The 24899-nt window shown below is 40.8% G+C and overlaps 2 protein-coding genes across 2 annotated transcripts in view; one reads left to right on the forward strand and one right to left on the reverse strand.

Annotated features, from left to right (window-relative positions):
* The window catches only part of LOC142216490 (gamma-crystallin-3-like), a 401417-nt gene that overhangs the window by 251263 nt on the left and 125255 nt on the right, over nt 1-24899 (reverse strand). The window lies entirely within an intron of this gene.
* Nucleotides 11082-16036, forward strand: LOC142216781 (gamma-crystallin-3-like). The gene is made up of 2 exons (XM_075284812.1): nt 11082-11345; nt 15709-16036. Exons 1-2 carry the CDS (start codon nt 11082-11084, stop codon nt 15982-15984), a joined length of 540 nt encoding a protein of 179 aa, XP_075140913.1. The 3' UTR covers nt 15985-16036.

Below are 24899 nucleotides of genomic sequence, written 5' to 3' on the forward strand. Positions count from 1 at the left end.
TGCTGCAGTGAATTACATTTTTGTGACTTAGGCCTGGTTCACACCCACGTTGGTAATCCATTCGGGGGAGTCTGCTTGGGACCCCCCCAAAACGAACAACCAAACGCATTGACAAGCGGTGTGCAGTGAAAGCACACAGACCCCATAGACTATAATGAGGTCCGTGTGCTTTCACTACACACCACTTGCCAATGCATTTGGTAGTTTGGGTGGGTCCCCATGCGGACTCCCGTGTATGGATTTCCGATGCAGATGTGAACCAGGCCTAAGACTAAGGCCCCACATAGCAGCTGCAGTGAAAAAACGCTGCAGTAAAACACAAAGTAGAAATGCATTTTCACACTTTTCACAGAAAGTCCACAGAGGTTTCCTCTTTGGACTTTCCGCTTCAATTATACCTATAAGGAAACTGCTGGCCCTTCCATAGGTATAGTTGACATACTGGGATTTCCAAAGCCGCAACGGTACAATTTCTTGGATACAAAATTTATATGGTTTTATTTACATTTTAACATCACAAAAATGCAAAACTTTGGCAAAAAAAAAATATTCTTAAAGTTCCCATATTATTCCATCTTAACTTTTTTATATTTCCAGGTATAGTGAGGCATAGGGCATCTTTTTTAGTTATACCATTTTTATCAGAATTAAAACAGCAAAAAAAAAATGGTGGTTTGGAACTTTAGATTTTTTTCCTGCAATGGCATTCGCTTTTTGGGAAAAATATTTTTAGAAATTTGTAGACTGGGTGTCTAAAAGATATCCACCAAAGTATACTAATATGTCACAAAATCACTTGGGTAAGCTAAAACGTCCCAAAGTTATTTCCACATAAATTGACACTTGTCAGACAACAAGCGCACCACTCCATTGATTTTTAAAGGGATGGCAGAGATAGTACAGGACACTGTACTATAGAGCTCTGAATAACCCAGAATGGCGTTTTTAGCCACGAGGGCTTTACATAAGCAGGGTTAGGGTCTCTGCAGGCGCACGTCAGTGGTAACAAGAGGAGAGTCAGACAAAGCACAACAGCAAGCTCTAGGTGAGAGAAAGGGAGTTACTCCTCACGTGGTCAGGTGGCCGAAGACTACAAGGGAAACCTATTGTTAAACTTTTTTTATTTGCTTTACAAGATGGAGAGCTAGAAACTGCTTTTGTGTGAACTGTGCTCATCCGCTTTCTTTATCCAAGTTCTCTTCATTCCTATGAGGCAGATTCCGCTACAATGACATTCATTCTTGTCACGTACATGATGGATACTGGATGTTCTATGAGGAGCCCAACTACAGAGGACGTCAGTATTACCTGAGACCTGGAGAGTACAGGAGATACAGTAACTGGGGAGCTTCCAGTGCCCGAATTGGTTCCTTCAGACGAGTCCACTATTTTAATTAAGATTACAAAAACATTGACGGTTTAATTATTATTCAATAAAAATTTTGCCAAAATAAATATACTACCTCATATTTAAAAAAAAAAAAAAAAATTACTGTATTTTAATAAAAGTGTATATAGTATTAAATACTGCTATTAAACTTATTGAAGGATCTTTATCATGAGAGGACTTTTCAAAGTCAGCAGGTTGTAGTTGCCATTAATTGCTCCAAATATAGTATTGTAAGTGCAACACTTCTGTCCTGAGATTTTACTCAACCTTTCTACATCACTACTTCACTGGTTTAAGAGTACAATAATTTTGTGAAATTTTTTACAGTCACATTTGATCATTCTGTGTGCAGACAGTTAGATAGGCTAACAACTCTCATTTTTACTGCCTGTGGTGGCCCCGCTATATATAGACACTTCAGCCACTTGAATTTAATGCTAAATCACCTATTCTAGCCCAAAATTCAAATATTTCAACCACAGGAGAGCCAATTGGTCCATTTGAATATAGCACCATAGCACCACCAAGAACTATGATTTATTTTTTTTTACCCACTGCCATAATTTTTTTTTAAATAATGCTGTACTGTGAGATAGTGTCACAACAAAGGGATAGATGATAGTGGGACCACCGCCTCTATTATCAGCAGTGGTCCTTCTGTCATAGAGGAGTGAGTTGAATTCAAAAGGGAGGACCAGGTTTTTAGTATCCCTGAGAGTGTTCTACACTATGTTTTAAGCTGATTTATGGTGTTGATCATACCAAACTTGTTTGACTCAAACAAATCAGAGATCTGAACCAGTCAAACCAGGAACAAAACTAATTCTGAGGGGTTCACCCATCTCTATCCATAATGCATCTGAATCACTTTGAATAAACACATTGAAATTAATAGGTACATATGTCATTAGTGAGGTATATGGATGCTACACTACATCATTTTAGACATGTGGATAAGGCCTGAAATAGCTAAAACCTGGTCTGAAATATTGAAATTTAGAACTGGAAATAACCCAAAGCAGCAGTTCTTGGGGAACCCCAGTGAAATCATTATAGAAACTCTCTCCTGGCCAGCCTGAGGCTCTACTAGTCAATCTAATCAGACACATTTCAGAGATAACGGTCACCTTCATTAGGCCTACTCATTGGTTCCTTCTGTTGGAGGCGACCTTTAAAGATTAGACCAGTTTCAATCCCTTTCTTAAAAGACTTCAACTACATCAACTTGAAAAAAAAAATTACCATTATTTCCTTGTTTGTTACCTACTAGAGATGAGCGAGTAGTATTCGATCGAATACCTCCCCTGCATATTATTGGTGTAAAAAGACACCAGGGAAGGTGGGAGGCGCATCAAATTTTTACTGTGTTTAACGCATGGTATTTGACCGAGTACACCAGTGACTATGCAGGGGAAGTATTCAATCGAATACTACTCACTCATCTATGTTACCTACTTTATTGATTCTAAACATATCAAACCCAAGTACAATATAGTGTCACAGCGGGTAATTACACCATCCAAGATAATAACCATTCACAGAAATGGTGACTAAATCTAAAACTTAACTCTATTTGTGGCGTACGTGCAGAAACGGCTTCTTTCTCATCACTCTCCCATACCGCTTCTCCTTGTGCAAAGTGCGCTGTATTGTTGAGCGATGCACAGTGACACCATCTGCAGCAAGATGATGCTGCAGCTCTTTGGAGGTGGTCTGTGGATTGTCCTTGACTGTTCTCACCATTCTTCTTCTCTTCCTTTCTGATATTTTTCTTGGCCTACCACTTCTGGGCTTAACAAGAACTGTCCCTGTGGTCTTCCATTTCCTTACTATGTTCCTCACAGTGGAAACTGACAGGTTAAATCTCTGAGACAACTTTTTGTATCCTTCCCCTGAACAACTAGGTTGAACAATCTTTGTTTTCAGATCATTTGAGAGCGGGCTGTCCATGCTTGGCGACCATCAAACTTAACTGAACTTGAATTGTTTTGTAAAGAGGAATGGTCCAAAATACCTTCATCCAGGATCCAGGAACTGATTAAAAGCTACAGGAAGCGACTAGAGGCAAAACGAGGATCTACTAAATATTAATGTCACTTTTCTGTTGAGGTGCCCATACTTTTGCATCGGTCAAATTTTGGTTTAATGCATATTGCACATTTTCTGTTAGTACAATAAACCTCATTTCAATCCTGAAATATTACTGTGTCCATCAGTTATTAGAGATATCAAACTGAAATGGCTGCTGCAAACACCAAAATATTTAGAACTAAAAATGATTAAGATTAATAGGGGTGCCCAAACTTTTTCATAGGACTGTATATTACTGGGTCGCAGTGGTGCTATTTGCTTCACCACCATATTTCAGGAGAATACAAAATGTAAGTCACACTGTGATTGGTTGCTATGGGCACCTAAGTCAGTTTTGCTTTTAGATAACTTTGATAAATCTGCCTAGCTTTTCTTAAAAATATTTATACATAATTAACACTTTCCCGACATCCACCGTAATAGTACAGTGGATGTTGCGTATTTAAGTATGGCGGCCACACCGGAGCTGAGCGGCCATCATAGCCACTGGGAGACATCCAGTGCTAAAGCCTACTGTGAGAAGGTGACAGGCAGAGTTCTAGAGTACCGCTATATCAATCCCAGGTTTCTGACATACGTGTGGTCCAGTGCGGATCTGGAATAGGCCTCGGCCCAGGTGTGGGTCACAGGCTCGTTACTGGGCCATAAAAGCCTGTAGAGCCTGCAGTTCAGGCAGATCCTAGGAGCAAGAGAAAGAGCCTGAGTATGTCCTGACACTGAGATCCTTGTGATATGGTACAGTGTTGTTTTTGGTTGATATGCCTGATAGTAAGCCACGCGTACAGTTAGTATTTTCTGTTTAGTTAGCGCTCAGACAAGCAGGATATTGTTTCACGTTGTTTTGCCTGACATTAAGGCTGTATTTTATTTTGCTAATTTTTGTGCATGATGCAAAGGTTTATTTATTTTGCTGTTTTTCTTAAATAAACCACTTTGATACAAGATTTGTGTCCCTGTCTCTGACTGGTTGGGTCCGCACCACTGCTACTACGAGCTACCTTCCCCACAATACGACTCATGGCCGGCCATCCACTGACGGACTGATGTCCTGTTACTATGACAGCTTGGACCCTTTTAAAGGCTTCCAGGCCTCTCTCCCAATATCATCTATTATTATTAAGCAGCCTGTAATAAAAGTACCATTATTATGCTATGCTTTGCAATGCATTGAATTAATAATTAATCTAATAAATGTGATAGAATTTCTTTTAAAAAAGTGGGAAAAAAAGAATATATATATATATATATATATATATATATATATATATATATATATATGTACAGTGGGGCAAAAAAGTATTTAGTCAGTCACCAATAGTGCAAGTTCCACCACTTAAAAAGATGAGAGGCGTCTGTAATTTACATCATAGGTAGACCTCAACTATGAGAGACAAAATGAGAAAACAAATCCAGAAAATCACATTGTCTGATTTTGTAAGAATTTATTTGCAAATTATGGTGGAAAATAAGTATTTGGTCAGTAACAAAATTTCATCTCAATACTTTGTTCTCGCTCCTTTGTTGGCAATGACAGAGGTCAAACGTTTTCTGTAAGTCTTCACAAGGTTGGCACACACTGTTGCTGGTATGTTGGCCCATTCCTCCATGCAGATCTCCTCTAGAGCAGTGATGTTTTGGGGCTGTCGCTTGGCAACACGGACTTTCAACTCCCTCCAAAGGTTTTCTATAGAGTTGAGATCTGGAGACTGGCTAGGCCACTCCAGGACCTTGAAATGCTTCTTACAAAGCCACTCCTTCGTTGCCCTGGCAGTGTGCTTTGGATCATTGTCATGTTGAAAGACCCAGCCATGTTTCATCTTCAATGCCCTTGCTGATGGAAGGAGGTTTGCACTCAAAATCTCACGATACATGGCCCCATTCATTCTTTCATGTACCCGGATCAGTCGTCCTGGCCCCTTTGCAGAGAAACAGCCCCAAAGCATGATGTTTCCACCCCCATGCTTTACAGTAGGTATGGTGTTTGATGGATGCAACTCAGTATTCTTTTTCCTCCAAACACGAAAAGTTGTGTTTCTACCAAACAGTTCCAGTTTGGTTTCATCAGACCATAGGACATTCTCCCAATACTCTTCTGGATCATCCAAATGCTCTCTAGCAAACTTCAGACGGGCCCGGACATGTACTGGCTTAAGCAGTGGGACACGTCTGGCACTGCAGGATCTGAGTCCCTGGCGGCGTAGTGTGTTACTGATGGTAGGCTTTGTTACATTGGTCCCAGCTCTCTGCAGTTCATTCACTAGGTTCCCCCGCGTGGTTCTGGGATTTTTGCTCACCGTTCTTGTGATCATTTTGACCCCACGGGGTGAGATTTTGCGTGGAGCCCCAGAGCGAGGGAGATTATCAGTGGTCTTGTATGTCTTCCATTTTCTAATTATTGCTCCCACAGTTGATTTCTTCAATCCAAGCTGGTTGCCTATTGCACATTCAGTCTTCCCAGCCTGGTGCAGGGCTACAATTTTGTTTCTGGTGTCCTTTGACAGCTCTTTGGTCTTCACCATAGTGGAGTTTGGAGTCTGACTGTTTGAGGGTGTGCACAGGTGTCTTTTTATACTGATAACAAGTTTAAACAGGTGCCATTACTACAGGTAATGAGTGGAGGAAAGAGGAGACTCTTAAAGAAGAAGTTACAGGTCTGTGAGAGCCAGAAATCTGGATTGTTTGTAGGTGACCAAATACTTATTTTCCACCATAATTTGCAAATAAATTCTTACAAAATCAGACAATGTGATTTTCTGGATTTGTTTTCTCATTTTGTCTCTCATAGTTGAGGTCTACCTATGATGTAAATTACAGATGCCTCTCATCTTTTTAAGTGGTGGAACTTGCACTATTGGTGACTGACTAAATACTTTTTTGCCCCACTGTATATATATAAAATAAGGCTCCGTCCTTATAGAGGCACTTCACTCAACTTGCTTTAACAACCTCAGAAGTGCAAATACTCAATGTACCCTAGTGTACAATGAAACATAAAATCATGTAGGTCAATCTCTCTAGCCATGTGACAGCACAAACAGGGGAGAGCTGTGACTATCTTGTTTGCGAAAAAAATCCCACTTCACACCTTCGCCCACTCTCCGCTTTGCAGGTTTCCGTCTTTCTGCCCGAGAAACTGGACAGGAGATGGAAACCGGCAGTCAGTTTTGAAACCCATTCATTTGAATGGGTTTGCAAAGTGTCCGCCCATGAGCATCTTCTGCCTTTCCGCGGCGAAACCATTTTTTTTTAACCGTCCGATTAAAAAAAAAAAACGGTTTTGCCGCAGAGACCAGAAAATGCTCGTGGGCAGACACTGACTTCCCTGCCGGGTTTCCGTCTCCTGTCCAGTTTCTCAGGCAGAAGATGGAAACCCACAAAGCGGAGACCTGATGCAGGTGTGAACCCGCCCTAAGTGAGGCAATGTGTGCTAATCTATGAAAATCTCCCCAGTCACATTACGTTTACTATAGAGTACTGTGAAATAACATTCATAGTGACTACACAGATGACATTACTCTTGTAGTACTACTCAACTTCTAACTTAGCTATTAATAAATGGGCTGCTTCTACGTCTACTATTATCTTAGTGTCAATGAAATGGCAAAAAAAATTGCAAGAAATACATCAGAAATAATCATACTATTGCTACTACTATACATGTTTTGCATGGCCTTAAAAAAAAAAAAAAATACATGACCTATACAGCATTTTTACATTTTGAAGGACATAGATATAACTACATGAAAAAAATCCACAAACATCCATGGTTTTAAGGCGGAAAAAAATGCTGCGTTTTACAGTACCAGATAACAAAAAACTTCAGAAAAAAACGTGTTTTTTTATACACATAGTGTGATCCCAAATAGAGGTCCTATATCAAAGATAACGTGTCTATACCAAAAACAAATATAGAGAAACCAAAAAAAGGTAAACAGACACTCAGTATAATGAGGTCATAAAAGACCAAGATTCATAATGAATAAAATATACAAACTTTAATATTACCACATTAAAAAAATTATACAAAATATATGATGCAAATGGCAACAGTAAATATACAAAAATGAGCACAGCAAAAATGTCCAATGGTGCCCTAACTAACAATAAAGTACAGATAGTAAATATAGATAGTAGATAGTAAAGAGATGTACATTTATAAGCCTATAGCACATAGACCGAATGGGTCAGCTATCCAGTGAGGTTCATATGCACATTTGATACCAACAGGATTAGGTAGAGTTGTAGTATAGTAAATTGTGTATGCAGACAACAAAATTACGTAGAGTTGTAGTCAGTGGCGTAACTACCGCCATAGCAGCAGAGGCAGCTGCCACAGGGCCCGGGACATTAGGGGCCCGGTGACAGCCGCTACCGCTGCTATCATTATACTTGGGGGTCATTTTGGACATAGTGTGATCTCTCCATGATCCTGGCCAGGCCTCCTTCCTAGTTGTCTGACGTCTCTGACGTCACATGAACCCGGCCTACGTCCCAGGTCATGTGACGTCCGACAGCGTAGGAGCCGGGGGACAGGTAAGAAACAGTAGTTTTTTATGTTTTTATTCCCCCGATTCTCTGAGTCTCTGATTATTATACTCTGCAAGGAAAAAGGATAATATAAAATGTACATGGAGCTTGCTCTACAATAGTAAGGTTTAGTCACAAGGTGTATAACACGTCATATACTGTACATATTGAAGAGTAAAGCTTACCCATCATAAAAGCAGCATGAGAATAAATTATAGGGCATTAAGAGGCAGCACCGGCTTTCACCCCGGGACCCGAGGACATCACTGCAAGAAGAAAGAAGATGTAGGCATGGCTAAAGATGACGTCAGACTGTGCATGCCCGCCCCGCATGCACAATAAGGTATGATTATTATATTCTTTTTTAGGGTATTATTATTAAATGGGGTGAGGGGGTAGTTTAATATAACATTAGCAATGCCTGAATGGCCTTTATAAAGGCTATTCATGCATATGTGGGGCTCTATCAGCATAATTTTGCTGATAGAGCCCCTTTAACCCCTTCCCGACATCCGCCGTAATAGTACGGTGCATGCCGGGGGTGTAACTACGGCGACCGCTTGGGAGCTTTACGCAGTAGACAACCGGCGCTAATGTCTCCGATCGGTCCCCGGTCCCCGATTAACCCCTCCGGCGCCACGGTCAAAGGCGGTCAAAGGCGGAGGTGTCATTTTCCCGGTGGTGCATGGGCGCCGCCATTTTGCCGACGTCATTTTGCCAAGCTCCAGGGCTGACGTCACGTTGCCATGACAGCCAGGAGCCTTGTTAAAGGCTCCCGGCCAGTCTGCAATCTCTTTCTTTTGCAGGCTGGTTTATGCAGCTTGCAAAAGAAATTATGATCTTTTGCAATGCATTGCAAAGCATTAGCATTGTAATGTATTGCATTAGTGATCAGACCCCCTGGGGTTCAGCACCCCTAGGGGGTCTAATAAATGCAAAAAAAAAAAAGTAAAAAAAAAAAAAAAAATTAAAATTCTTTAGAAGTATTAAAAATTCAAATCACCCCCCTTTCCCTAGAACACATATAAAAGTAGTTAAATACTGTGAAACACATACATGTTAGGTATCCCTGTGTCTGAAATTGCCCGCTCTACAAATCTATTAAAATATTGTTTCTGTTTGGTAAACTCCGTAGCGGGAAAAATAGTCAAAAGTGCCAAACCGCCGTTTTCTCACTGTTTTGATTCTGATAAAAATTTGAATAAAAAGTGATCAAAGCAATAGCATTTCCCGAAAATGGTAGAACTAAAAAGTACACCCGGCCCCGCAAAAAAAGACGCCCTATGCATCCCCGTACACTTATGTATAAAAAAGTTACGGCTGTCAGAATATGGCGACTTTTAGAAAAAAAAAGTTTTGGATTTTTTTTAAGGGGTCAAAATGTAAATAAAACCATAGAAATTTGGTATCCCCGGAATTGTACAAAAACACAAAATACAGGGGACATGTCATTTTGGCTGCACAATGAACGCCGTAAAACCGAAGCCCGTAAGAATGTTGCATAAATGCATTTTTTCTTCAAATCCACCCTATTCTGATTTTATTTTCCAGCTTCCCAGTATATTATACAGAATAATTAATGCTGACATCATGAAGAAAAATTTGTCCCGCAAAGATGAAGACCTCATATGGCTCTGGGAGCGGAGAAATAAAAAAAGTTATGTGGTTTAGAAGGAGGGGAGTCAAAAACGAAAATAAAAAAATGCCATTGATAATAAAAATTAAATGCCCCCCCCCCCCCCCTAGTAAATCAACTCCAGTGTACTCTTTCAAAAATATAAGGTTCAAAGCTAGGAAAGTTATTTTATGACATGTTTACAAAGACTATGAGGAAATGTGATGAAATAGCAAAAGCATACAACTACAAGTCAAATATATATATGTGTGTGTGCGCGCGCGTGTGTTTGTGCGCGTGTGTGTGTAAAGAGTGTTACAAAACTTTCAAATAGCATTGTTTTGTTTAGCTTTCTTAATTGCTATTCTTTTCTATCTATATGCTAGTCCGAGAGAACATTCTGAAAGCAATTCCACAATAGTCACAATGAACAAAACTTCAGTGAAGGTAACACAACTATTTATTTTGGCATATCAGCAAGTTCTCCATACAATAGAGGAGGTATAGTATATAAATGTCCTGGTCGTTTACCAGTGGAGACTGAACTGAATCAGCGAACAAACATTACTAAGCAACATGGGGAAGGTAAGAAATTATTGACTAATTATTATATTTAAGACAGGAGGCTGTTACACAATATTTGACTGTTTATTTCTTTCTGGTAACAATCCTTTGTCCGGTGAACATATTAGTTGATCCTCCACATTCTGGTTCAGACATCTGTTTGGATTTCTGATGCTTTTGTATACAGTGCATCCAGTAGATGCCTCTGATGTATGCAGCTGTATTCTATATTGTTGCTTACTGTACCCGTATACAGTAATTGTAAAATGGGTCTGGGACAGAACAGTAGACTTTGTTTTCTAACAGTATATAGCAAAAAGAAAAAGAAAAATGCTATACTTATGTTAACCTACCTGGAATAGTCCATCCATTTGAAACTACCCAAATCTATGTTAATTAAATTTATTAAGTACATTTTCCTCATCTAGTATTGAAGACTAGTTGGCAGTTTTATCGAAGAAAAAAAAAAAGATACATGAATGAAATGAATGACATTCATTTTTTTATGAATGCATAGACTTATATTGATGTGATGATGCATACATGATGCATAAAGAAAACTTGCTGCTCTTTTGTTCTTACGGACCCACGGTCAATGGCAAAGAATGGACTTCTGAATAGCTGTGCCGGCAGATGTGTAATTAATAGAGATGAGCAAACACTGTTCGGAACAGCCGTTCTGAACAACACGCTCACAGCACGCTCCCATAGAAATGAATGGAAGCGGCCGGCATGCAGGGGGTTAAGCGGCCGGCCACCGGCAAAGTCTGCATGCCAGGTGCTTCTATTCATTTCTATGGGAGCGTGCTGTTCGGATCGTCTGATCCGAACAGTGTTTGCTCATCTCTAAGGCCTTATTCTTATTATTTTTCATGTAATTATTGCTATGCTAACATGTGCATTTTAATTTTTCAGATAATTTTTTATGAAGACAGAAACTTCCAGGGTCGCTCATATGAGTGTCACTCTGAATGCCCAGATTTGTCTTCATACTTCAAACGTTGCAACTCTATCCGTGTCGAAAGTGGAAACTGGATCTTGTATGAACATCCCAATTACAGAGGCCATCAATATTTTCTCCATAGAGGAGAATACCCAAATTTCCAGCAATGGATGGGTTACAATGACTCCATTAGATCTTGTCGTATAAGCCCTCAGGTCAGTTGATTTCATGTATTTCTTTTTTTTTAAACATCAAAATTGATTAGAACAAAAAGTTAATTTCTGATTTTGGTTTTAGAATTTGACTCTGCTGCGACAGAGCTGAGCTTCTTTTGATTCCCCCTGCCGCCTGCTTGATGTTCCTTCTTCTCACCAACCCTCACCTCCGCTCCCCTATTCCCCCTTATGTGCCTCCTCTGTGGGCAATTTGTTTGATTTATTTCCTGTTCTTAAGCCAACCCTTAATAAAATTCTTAATGTTAAAAAAAAAAAACTAATTTCTGTCAGCCACTCTTGGCTTTGGCTCAAAAAGTCACAAGAAAAAATGCTGAGACTAAGGCCCCACGTAGCAAGCCACAGTAAAAAAATTGAGAAAAGACTATATCGGAAACACATTGCAATTTTTTACCTAGCGCTTTTTTACAGAAACTCCAGTTTTCATCTGCTTACTCCATTATACCTATAAGGATACCATCAGCATTTCCATAAGCATAATTGCCATGCTGTGATTTCCACTGCAGGTATTTTACTGCAATGTGTGGATGGGATTAGGCAGATCCCCATTTACTTTGCAAGTTCTGTAAAATGCAGCGTTTTTGCAATGTGGGGCCCAGACCTCGGGCTGTGGAAATGCTGTGGCAAAAATATATGTATTTTACAATACTTACAAAGTGAATGAGATTCTGGCTAATCCTATTCACATGTTCCAGAAAAAAAACATGTGGCAGAAAAGCTGCGTTTTCAAAAACACCCGGGTTTTTCAAAAATGTGCAGATAAAAACTTAGCAATATGCAATGGAAAATGCTGCGGGAAACACGTCTTTTATCCACATTGGCTTTTGCCGCGTTTCGCTACGTGGGGCCTTAGCCTAAGAGAGTTTTTCTGTTCATTGAAAAGTTTCTTTTATTCAATCTGCAACCTTGAGTATAAAGACGTATGCTTAGGTATTGTGGATCCAGTTTTGAAGCCAAAAGCAGGAGCAGAAATGAACTTATAAAAGTTAACATGGGAAGAATATGCAAAACTTCTCCCAAGATGTAAACAGGGAGACAGTGCCTCTGTTATGCTGCCCTCTATGGGAAGCACCCTGAACATCATGCCCGACTTTCCCAGAAGTGTTTACTGCATAATGCGAGGTTATAACCAAATCTATTTCTCAGCTACGGACGGCACCGTTTCTGTCTGGTTGAACTACATCAGCGCAGACTAGACCCCCGCCTATAACCCCGCATTATGCAGTAAACACTTCTGGGAAAGTCGGGCATGATGTTCAGGGTGCTTCCCATAGAGGGTGATATAACAGAGGCACTGTCTCCCTGTTTACATCTTGGGAGACAGATTTGCATATTCTTCCCATGTTCCCTTGCAGTGGAGCAACTATGGCTGTATAAGTCTCCACACACCTGAAAAGATGGTCCCTCCCTAAGGATGGATGTTATCCCCATAATCTGGCCTCTTAGCTTCTCACTTCTACCAAATCAATTCTCTCTAGGCTGCGCTGATGAAGTCCAACCAGAGAGAAACGGTGCCGTCCGTAGCTGAGAAATTGATTTGGTTATAACCCCGCATTATGCAGTAAAGACTTCTGGGAAAGTCGGGCATGTTGTTCAGGGTGCTTCCCATAGAGGGCGGCATAACAGAGGCACTGTCTCCCTGTTTACATCTTGGGCATACCTCCCAACTTTTGAAGAACCGAAAGAGGGACAAAATGTGCGGCGCGCATAGCGCGCCGTGGCAAATTTAGCCCCGCCCACTTTTGTGTTGACCCCGCCCACTCGTTAATTTTTCATGTGCCTGCACACAGTATAATCCTCCTACAGTCACCCGTAAATTATATGTCCCCCCTCTATCTCTCCCCCAGTTTCATATACACCCTTCATCTGCCTCCAGTTTCATGTCCCTCTTCCATCTCTGCCCCCAGATTCATGTCCCTCCATCTCTGCCCCCAGATTCATGTCCTCTCCATCTCTGCCCCTAGATTCATGTCCCCACATCTCTGCCCCCAGATTCATGTCCCACATCTCTGCCCCCAGATTCATGTCCCTCCATCTCTGCCCCCAGATTCATGTCCCTCCATCTCTGCCCCCAGATTCATGTCCCTCCATCTCTGCCCCCAGATTCATGTCCTCTCCATCTCTGCCCCCAGATTCATGTCCTCTCCATCTCTGCCCCCAGATTCATGTCCCCCATCTCTGCCCTCAGATTCATGTCCTCTCCATCTCTGCCCCCAGATTCATGTCCCCCATCTCTGCCCCAGTTTCATGTCCACTCCATCTCTGCCCCCAGATTCATGTCCCTCCATCTCTGCCCCCAGATTCATGTCCCCACATCTCTGCCCCCAGTTTCATGTCCACTCCATCTCTGCCCCCAGATTCATGTCCCTCCATTTCTGCCCCCAGATTCATGTCCCCACATCTCTGCCCCCAGTTTCATGTCCACTCCATCTCTGCCCCCAGATTCATGTCCCTCCATCTCTGCCCCCAGATTCATGTCCCCTCCATCTCTGCCCCCAGATTCATGTCCCACATCTCTGCCCCCAGATTCCTGTCCCTCCATCTCTGCCCCCAGTGTCATGCCGTCCTCTCCTTCATCTGCCCCCAGATTCACGTTCCACCTCCACATTAAACTTACCTTCTCCTCCGCTCCCTCGCCGCTCTCTGCCCGCCTCTCTCGCTGACACACGCGGCTGAAGCGGCTCGCGTGCTCGCTTCGCCTATCTCTCGCTGACACATGCGGCTGAAGCGAGGAGCTGACCTGTGTCAGCTCCTCGCTTCGCTGCTGCCGCCGGCTCCTGGCTTGTACATCGCGTCTACAAGCCAGGAGCCGGCGGCAGCGGCGAAGCGAGGAGCTGACACAGGTCAGCTCCTCGCTTCAGCCGCATGTGTCAGCGAGAGAGAGAGAGACGCAGCGGCGAAGCGAGCACGCGAGCAGCTTCAGCCGCATGTGTCAGGGAGAGAGGCGGGCAGCGGCGAAGCGAGTAGCTGACCTGTGTCAGCTCCTTGCTTCAGCCGCATATGTGTTCAACTCAGATCTGCATGCTCTGGACGCAGATCTGAGTTGAAATCGGGACATACCTCCCTCCAATCGGGACCGCGGGACATGTCACCCAAATCGTGACTGTCCCGCGGAAATCGGGACGGTTGGGAGGTATGATCTTGGGAGACAGATTTGCATATTACTCCCATGTTCCCTTGCAATGGAGCAACTATGGCTGTATAAGTCACCACACACCTGAGAAGGTGGTCTCTCCCTAAGGATGGACGTCATCCCCACTTATAAAAGTTAGTTTTTAGTGTACTTTATTATGTTTTGTTCTGACTAATTCTGATTTTGGTACACATATTACCTACTACATTTTTGGTTTTGCTCCAAAAGCAGGATTACATTGTAAAAAGAGAAGTACCATCAGTTGTCTATAGATTCTTTAGATATAGATTTTTTTTCCAGATGTTATGCTGCCTTTGCCACTTTTGTTTTTTGTCGGGCATGGCTTAAATGAAAATCCTTTTCACACTGCATTTATGACTTCTACCTTTTTAAAAAAGTGGGTAAAAAAAAGTGCAAAGCATAAAAAAAATCAGGTCACTCTGTATTATAAAGGGACAATTACGTCTTTTTTTAACAAAAAGGGGCACAGTGCACATAGTTCATAAGGGTACATCTAAACTAAGATAATAAGATAAGATAATCCTTTAATATTGCCTCCGTGGGTAATTCATTGTGTTACAGCAGCATAGATAATACAATAATAATACTGTATAAATACAAATATAAAAAGTTCCACAGTAGAGGCATTGCAGTGAGAGTAGGTACAGATAAAAAAATAAAAGTAAAGAAAATAGTGGAAGGGATTGAAAAACTTAAGGGTCTTTCAGTTCTGTGTATGGAATGTTCTCTGCTTAGCTCGGTATTGATTGTACAGCCTAACTAAAGTGGGGAGGAAAGACTTCTGATACTACTCTTTGTCATACTTGGGGTGAAGCAGTCGGTCACTGACAGTACTGCCCAGTGCTGTCACGGTCTCATACATGGGGTGGGATTTGTTCTCCCGCATGGAGGTCACCACAGACAGTATCCTTCTGTCATCCACAACCTGCACTGGTTCCAGTGGACTCCCCAGGACAGAGCTGGCCCTTCTAATCAGCCTGTCGAGTCTATTTCTATCCCTGGCTGGTATGCTACTCCCCAAGCAGACCACTCCGAAGAAGATGACCACAGAAGATGCTACCACAGAGTTGAAAAAGACCCTAAGAAGTGTCCCCTGGACGCCAAACATATGTTAAACTAACATAACATATGTAATGTTGTAGAGTCCTTGTTTTATTTTCACATTTGTTAACATTACATTTCTTTTTACAGCACCAAGGTTCATTCGGAATTAAGATCTATGAGAAAGAAGATTTCAGAGGTCAGATGATGGAGTTCAGTGAAGATTGTCCTCATGTCTATGAGAGATTCCGCTACAATGACATTCATTCTTGCCAAGTAAATGATGGATACTGGATGTTCTATGAGGAGCCCAACTACAGAGGACGTCAGTATTACCTGAGACCTGGAGAGTACAGGAGATACAGCGACTGGGGAGCCTCTAACCCCAGAATTGGATCCTTCAGACGTGTCCATCATTTCAATTAAAGTGATAAAAACATTGATGGTTTGTTATTCAATAAAACTGATAACAAAATAAGCATACAGCTACCTATTTTCTTTGTATAAGGTTACCTTTTATATATATATTTTAAAATTATATACAGTATTTAGTATTTATTAGGGGAGATTTATCTTGCGGAGAATCTTAAAAGTCGATTTTCCTGCAGTCGCCCTTCATTGATGTAAATTGCTACAAATTTATCAACAGTTACAGAATGTTTGATAAATTTTGAGCATCTGTAACATGAGAATGTGGCAATGCTGTGTCGGTCCTTTGAAGGTCGTTGAAGAAACTTAAACATATGAATAGTGAATAATGGCAGTGTGATTGCCACTTTAAGATCCATGAACAAACATCAAAATGGACACAGATAGAGTATGTAAATCTTTTTGACGCTGGGAAAAACAAATACCTGAATAGACCCATAGACAGTCATAGATTTAAAATCATTGTGTGAAAAAGGCCTAACTTTTCTGTCCTAAGATGTTACTCCAGTTATGTACATCATTGCTTCACTAGAGAAAGATTCCATGGGAAGAATATGCAAATCTGCCTTCCATGATGTAATTAGGAAGTCAGCTGCTGCCTCAGTGTTGCAAACCAAGAGAGGGCGCTCACTGGAATGTGCAAGCCTGTCTTCCCTGATGTAATTAGGAAGACAGAATTTCAGTGAAATAACCCAATAAAGGCTGCTCCCTTTAGCATCATGCTCGACCTTCCAAGAGGCCTTTGTTTTGCAATGACGCTGGGATTATTACCAGGTATAGTCTCGAGTCTCAATCGAGGGTGGCCGTTTCGATGTTATTGCATCTCGTCAGCCCGATGTAGAGAAGACTATAACCTGGTAGAGGTGAGAGGCTTGCGGAGAGGCCACCATATAGGTGTGTGGAGACTTATTAAGCCTTTAGCAGAGAAAGATTGTGATAATTTTTGTGACTTTTTAAGTCTTATTTGATAAATTTGTTACATAGCTAGACAGGCGGGCAACCCAAGAGTTAAGAGTGGAAGGTGGAAAAAATTCAAAACAGTATTTTTGTGCAAATAAGCTTGAAAAAGTCACAAACCTCTACTTTGGAGTTTTCAAATACTGGAATTCTCAAAGGTAGAGCTTCTTAAATTTCTCGAATGTAGAGCTTGTCTTAAGTCTGCCCTGATCAGTATTTTTTATGTTGGGGCTGTACATTGGCTAGAATTGCCAGGTCATATCCAAAGGTCAATCATTATGGGCAATGGCATCAACTTCCCCGCCAATTTTTTGTGAGTTATCATGTGCATGGGATTCTTGCACACCCCTATAATTCCAATGTTGAGATTTCCCCTTAGTGTACAGTACAAATGCCAGTCCAAGGCTACTACTACCTTCACTGTCAATTGCCTCCAAAAAAACACTGACTGCTCCCATCCAACTCATCAAAAGCAGAATTAAGGGGAAGACAAGGCATTTCCTTGTCTAATATTCATGAAATGATATAGTAATAAAGTGGCCAGCAGTGAAGCCTTGCGCTAACTCCTTCAGATGGGACTCGACATGAAATCGACATACCGCACATCATCCTATGAAATTAAATCAGGGCAGATATGAGGAATGCTATACTCCAAACCAAAGAACAGCGTAAAATTTAACTTTTATTAAATAATGTTAAAACAATAACTCCGGGTATATAGAAGATAAAGTGTCAAATTAACTGCATAACCTTCCTAATAAAGCCTTTGCATGAAAATGACTCAATTAGTGTCTAGCTCTCAACTCTCTAGTTCAGAAGCCAAGGGTATGCTTATTGATCCAGAAATAACTTCTCTCCTGGATCAATAACAGATAGACAAATGTCTCATTAATATTTAGAAGACAGAACATTGGCATGCCGTCTATAAAGTAGCAAAATGGGCTAAGGTATTCCTATATTAGGATATAAGCTACCTCCCACTCTGCCCAATGTTAGCTATCCGGCATCAAGCCGATATAGCAGCTGATGGTAATTTGCTGAGGATCTATTCAAAGGTTTTAAGTCCCCATTCACATATAGTATAGTCCCGTCTCAACGCGTTTCCCTCCCGTATCTAGGAGTTCATCAGGAGACTAAATAACTGAAAAAGTCTGTTGCTTCAATCTTACTGCTAATCATTTAGGTATCCTATGCTTTCCATATATCCTAATAGCCAGGAACCCTACTGGAGCCTATCTACCTCCTTTTTTGGCGGCTCACATTTACTTTGGACTCAATAGTCCACTTTCTGTCTATAGAAGATGGGCGGTTAAAACCACCGTTCCCCGTGCCTTGATGGTAGGCACAATGCCCCTGAAAAAAGGTATCCCGAAGGGGCAATTTCTCAGGATGCGGAGAAACTGCTCTGAATGGGGGGAGTTTAATTCAAAAGCAATAGACCTATGTGAACGGTTTAAATGTAGGGGTTATCCTGAGGAAACGATCAAAACGGCATATGAGTTTGCCGCAAAAAGTGATCGGGGTGAACTACTAGTGCCTAAGAAGAGACAGGAGGAGGGGGGGAATGCTATAAGGTTGATTGGAACATATGATAACAAACATAAAAGTGTTAGAGACATCATTAATAATCATTGGAAGATTTTACAGTTGGATGTGGACATTGGGAGTAACATTACCCCCAAACCCTCCATAACTTTTAGGAGAGGAAGAAATTTAAAGGACCATTTAGTACATAGTCATCTTGAACCAATAAGGAAGAACAATACCTGGTTAGATAGGTCGGTTCCTAAGGGAATGTTTAAATGCGGGGGATGCAAAGCATGCCAATATGTCCAAAAAGGAGATACCTTCCGGAGTGCGAAAACTGGCATCTCTTATAAGATAAGGGATTACATCAACTGTAAAAGTTGTGGTGTGATCTATTTGATCACTTGTCGTTGTGGGAAAAATTATGTAGGAAAGACCTCTAGGGAATTGAGACGAAGGTTTCTAGAACATATTGGGTATGTGAACCGCAAAGAAGATCAACCCATCAGCAGACATCTATGGGAGGAGCATAATGGAGATCTGAAATTCCTAACGTTTCAGGGAATTGAGTTAGTTACATCCTCCATACGAAGGGGTGATCTGGATAGAAAGCTTCTGCAACAGGAAGCTAAATGGACCTATAGGCTGAAAAGTGTTAAACCGGATGGTCTAAATGAAATTATCTCTTTTGCATCGTTCATTTAAGGGTTCTATTGAGATCCACATGACGTGTAGTTATGAAGAGATATATTTGGAGTGTGGCTCCTCGTTTTATGGGGTGATTAGATCGTGTACCGATATTGCGCCATCATCTTGGGGTCACCTCTTTTGTTAGGGTTGGGAATGTTACATCTCAGATTTACATGACTAAATAAGAATTTTCTGTTTGAGGTATAAGAACATTGGATTGGGTGTCTTAGGGTTTATCTTGAGAGGAAGCAAAAAAATGGGGTGAGACGCATTGATAACGAAACAGGTTTATCCCCCAGTTATACACCCCAATACTATGTATATGTTGGAGTGGTTTTATAGGTAGCTGGTTTTGAACAATGCATCTTATTTTTTATTTATTTTATTAATGATGTATTGGTTTAGTAAGTGACATTAGCTCTTGGGAATTGGGGTTACGTTACCTCGTTTTGTGAAAGGGTATATCATATATTTATGGAAATGTCCTGTTTGACAGATATATTAAACAATAGGTGACATTAGGGTACATTCACATGTTGCGTTTTTGTTGCGGTTTTCCTAGAAAACGCATGATTTCAAAAATAGTAATTGTCCTATTGCCAGCAATATCTACCTTTGACTACTTATATACTTTTGAGATCGGGATTGTATGAGGCCAGGGCTTTATGTATAGTCTGGGTTGATATCCTAATATATACTTACTTGTGTTCCTCTCAGAAGCCCTAAGATAATAACATGCTTCCGATCATGAAGCGGTGTGCTAGTAGCGTCACCGTTACCATAACGACCGAGCTCCGTGTACACGCTCCAATGGGAGGAGGGAGGCGTGCCCTACGGTTAGTTCCGGTGGACACGCCCCTTTTTCGGAGCGATGCGCAGGGAAGGCCGGCGATAACACACATTATGGACTGGGTATAAAGGTAGGTGGTATGCCGTTATGCCCTCAGCTTTCATCCTGGTACCTGTGCCTACCATCAAGGCACGGGGAACGGTGGTTTTAACCGCCCATCTTCTATAGACAGAAAGTGGACTATTGAGTCCAAAGTAAATGTGAGCCGCCAAAAAAGGAGGTAGATAGGCTCCGGTAGGGTTCCTGGCTATTAGGATATATGGAAAGCATAGGATACCTAAATGATTAGCAGTAAGATTGAAGCAACAGACTTTTTCAGTTATTTAGTCTCCTGATGAACTCCTAGATACGGGAGGGAAACGCGTTGAGACGGAACTATACTATATGTGAATGGGGACTTAAAACCTTTGAATAGATCCTCAGCAAATTACCATCAGCTGCTATATCGGCTTGATGCCGGATAGCTAACATTGGGCAGAGTGGGAGGTAGCTTATATCCTAATATAGGAATACCTTAGCCCATTTTGCTACTTTATAGACGGCATGCCAATGTTCTGTCTTCTAAATATTAATGAGACATTTGTCTATCTGTTATTGATCCAGGAGAGAAGTTATTTCTGGATCAATAAGCATACCCTTGGCTTCTGAACTAGAGAGTTGAGAGCTAGACACTAATTGAGTCATTTTCATGCAAAGGCTTTATTAGGAAGGTTATGCAGTTAATTTGACACTTTATCTTCTATATACCCGGAGTTATTGTTTTAACATTATTTAATAAAAGTTAAATTTTACGCTGTTCTTTGGTTTGGAGTATAGCATTTTCAGATAGTAGATTCAAGTGGAGTTTTTTTCAGATATGAGGAATGGTTACATTATGGATGAAAATTAAAGTTACTGGAGTGTCGCTTTAATAAGTGTTGTATTTATCACACCAGTTTGTGCCAGTTTAACTCACTCTAGCATTATGACAATGCCTGTGGGCAGGTAAAAAGTGTCTATAACGGGTTTCCTCCTCATTCCCAGCGTACTCGTATCAAACTTTGTAACATGCAAAAAAATCCACAGCATAATCAACCTCTTTGCAAAATGTGAATCTTTGCCACACAGCTTGCCTTCTTGTCTTCACGTGCATGCCACAAAGCAATGTTTTCCAAAAGGGCTATAGTTCCCAAACAGGAGAAGAAATGGCAGCATTAAACATGTGTAGATTTAAAGCATCTTTTTTATTGACTCTATCACACGTAAAATAAAGTCTCAAATCTATACTTGATGGATGCTGCAGCTTTCTCTTTTTGGTATTTCCAAGTACAGTATACTACATGTATGTGTGGATGGACCTGGATAATGATGGGCCCCTCATTCCTGTGGCTTATCAGTCCTCTAGTTGTCATGGAGCTACCTATAAATGGCCTTCTATTACTATTTTCATTGTAATATTGCCATAGTAGATCTACAAGTGCAAAAATATTCATTAGTAATTATCATACTACTGCCACTGCTGTACACCAGAAACAATGCAAAAATGTCTACTAAGTAGTATTAAGTATACCAAAAGTATAGCACGTCTATTGGAGGAATAGGTATAACCCATCATAATTCAATCCTACCTCCCTCCCTCATTAAGCCCTTCAAACTGACAAACAGACACTAGGTGTTCTTGCTTTACATCACAGTGATTCTATATGGGTAAGATGGCATATTTCTTCTTGATGTAGACCTATCCTTATTGTATTTTACATTATGTGTGCATTATACCTGCGGCTCTGCCTCCCTGATGACAATATGTTGTAAACATGGGTTTATCCCTGTTCCTGCTTCAGAAATACATATTATTGGTCATTTTCTGACTTTATGTGGAATTAAGGAGAGTGTTCTTTCTGCAATCAGGATATTATGACTATATACATGCTTAGTCAATACTAGGAGAGTAGTTTAGCTGCATTCGGGTAGTGTGATTATTTAATAAATTGTTTGTGGAGGTTGCATCAGGTGTAGTTCATCTTACTATATATATATATATATATATATATATATATGTGCAATACTATTTCACTAAGATTCATCTATGTGTACTGTTTTATACGGTGTTTTGCATCTGTCCAGTATATGTGTATTTCTCTATATTGATGTATATAATTTTTAACATTGTGTTAATAAAGGTATATATTTTTTACTTGAACCTGTAGTTGGATATGTTGAGTGTCGATAACCATCTGGCCTGTTCCAGTTTTGTGTTTGTATAAGTAGTATTAAGGTAGAATTTAGTTTCCAAAACCTGCTGGAGATGTAATACATAAACTGGTTCTCTTCTGCAAATATGGTGGTCATGCTCTCCACTTCCACAACTCTGGACCTAAATTTATAACTTACTGTGCAGCATAATCCAGCTGAGAGACTGTACTTGGTAAAATCCCACATCATTGCATTGCAGCAAAGGCCTCTGGGAAGGTCGGTCATGATGTTAAAGGGAACGCCCTCTATTGGGCTGCATGACTGAGGCACTGTCTTCCCAATTACATAATGGAAAACAAATTTGCATATTCTTCCCATGTTGCTTTCACTAGGCATTGATACACTACCCCTAGACGATAAACATATCACTTTCCACGTACCGACTGTCACCAGATCTAAGATAGCTCAACTATGGAAAAGTTGTGATCTTCCTTGCATACCTGAAATCACCAGATATCACAATGATATCACAGAAGTGTGCTGGACATCACCAGGAGAGCGCTGGAGACCACAATAAAACTAGAATATTACTCAATGGAACCCTTCTTATCTTACTTTTGAGTTGTGCCTACAATGACTACTGGAACACTGTTTATTGATTTTGATTGTTGATTATGTATCACATTCTATTTCCTGTGTCCCTCCCACCCTGATCCCTCCTGACCTACCCCCTTTCACTTTTCTCCTTCTCTCTCTCTCAATCCTTCCACAAACCCACCCACCACTCCTCCCTTTTCTTACCTTCCCCCTCCTTTACCCCTCCTCATTATCATTGCTATACTGTGATTTAGATAACATTTTTCTATTGCATTTTGTATACTTGAAAAACCTTTTAATAAAATACAAGTTAAAAAAAAAGAAAGAATTCAGTTATGACCTCTAAACTAGGCATCCCTACTTTACTATTTGTGAGCTTCCAATTCATTAGTACCCTATAGGGGAAGATTAGAAGATTGATTTTTTTTTTTTGCAAATGTAGATTGTGAGCCCCATATAGGGACCACAATGTCTATTTATTTTCCTATGAGTATGTCTTTGTAGAATGGGAAGAAATCCACGCAAACACGGGGAGAACATAGAAACTCCTTTCAGATGTTGTTCCTGGCAGGCATAATTCAAACCCAGGACTCCAGCGCTGCAGTGCTAATCACTGAGCCACCGTGTTGCCCCGAAGATTGATTTTTGATAGAGAAAGACAATAACACAAGACTCTATGACATGTGTAAAGCCTTCTGAGTGACCTCCCTGCAATCTGATTATTTTATATTAGCAGGCCTTACTACTCACACTAGGTTTTTATCAAAGGGAATGGTGCCTTTGTGACATCACTTCCAAATAAAATGGCCATAGTACATAATGCATACATATATTTAATTGAGTAAAGTTGAGCTCACAAGGCATCTTAGTAGAACAAAGTAATTCACTGCCTACATTAGGACTGTTGCATATTAGTTTAATACTTGTTAGTAAGGCTCTTGTGTTCTGTTCATACCTGTTGTTTGCTGTTATACTGACCTTGGTTTGTTTACCGGATATTCCCTTGTCTTCTGATTTTGGCATTTATTGTGACCTCTCGGATTGAACTCAGCATGGATATGTTCACTCTTTTCATTTCGCTCTAATGGTTTGACCAGCATTGAAAGAATTGGTGTGGATTCTATGGAACTAAGTTTCTGGGGTGACAACCTGGGCCTCAGATCTTGCAAAGACCAACCAGTCTTGCAACGGGCTCTGGTGAAGCCATCTGAGCATCCTTAGACTTTATGTAAGCGTGCTGTTTAAGATTAAGGTATCTTGTTCTACTGCTCTCCATTATCAGCCAGATCCCCTTAAGTGGGGACTTCTGGTCACAAACTACAAGTCCTACTTAAAAGGAGTCTATCATCTCCCCCAAACATAGACACCGGTCACCATCGAGGTACAGGGTACATTACAGTGATAAATAATATACCTTTGTTTTGTAAGTCACTTGTGTAGATTTGGAGAAAAACTACTTTGAAGTCTGGTGCAAATGAGGCAGTTGATACACAGGGGTGCACCTTCAGCCCCAACGTGGAGGGCTATGATTGGGACACCAGCTGTCACATGGGCATGCTAAGTGTCATGACGCTTGACATGCCCAGGTCACTGCTGAGTCCAAATCACAGGCCTCAGCACTGAGCTGGGGCCAATGATATTGATAAGGTCATAGTCGCGTTTATGACTAATTGACCAATAATCCTGGGTCACTGTCGTTATCCTAATTGATAAGGCTGAGGGCTGGCGGTCAAGAAATCACACCACTCTATGTGTTGTTATTCATTCTTCTCTCAACCAAAGAATTTGTGCTGAAGCACTTTTTATTGAGAACGCAGGGGTTAAATAGTATCAGAGAAAGGAAGTGATATAATGACAACGTACATTTTCATATTCATTCCTGATTGGTATGATACATCTCAATCAAACAGAAAAAGTTTAGGCAGTGCCAAATATAGCTAGCTACTCCCGGTCCTGCGTGGTGACCTTGGGGTGCTGTCTTGTGGCAGCAAGCCATGCATTTGTTTTTCTTGCACACATCTTGGATACAGGCACCATCTTATTATTTAACATTATACCAGTTTCAAGCATAAGCAACTATATCTAGCATTCAGATTTAAAGGATAACAAAGTTTTTTCA

Source organism: Leptodactylus fuscus, chromosome 8 (assembly GCF_031893055.1).
Source record: "Leptodactylus fuscus isolate aLepFus1 chromosome 8, aLepFus1.hap2, whole genome shotgun sequence".
NCBI lineage: Eukaryota > Metazoa > Chordata > Amphibia > Anura > Leptodactylidae > Leptodactylus > Leptodactylus fuscus.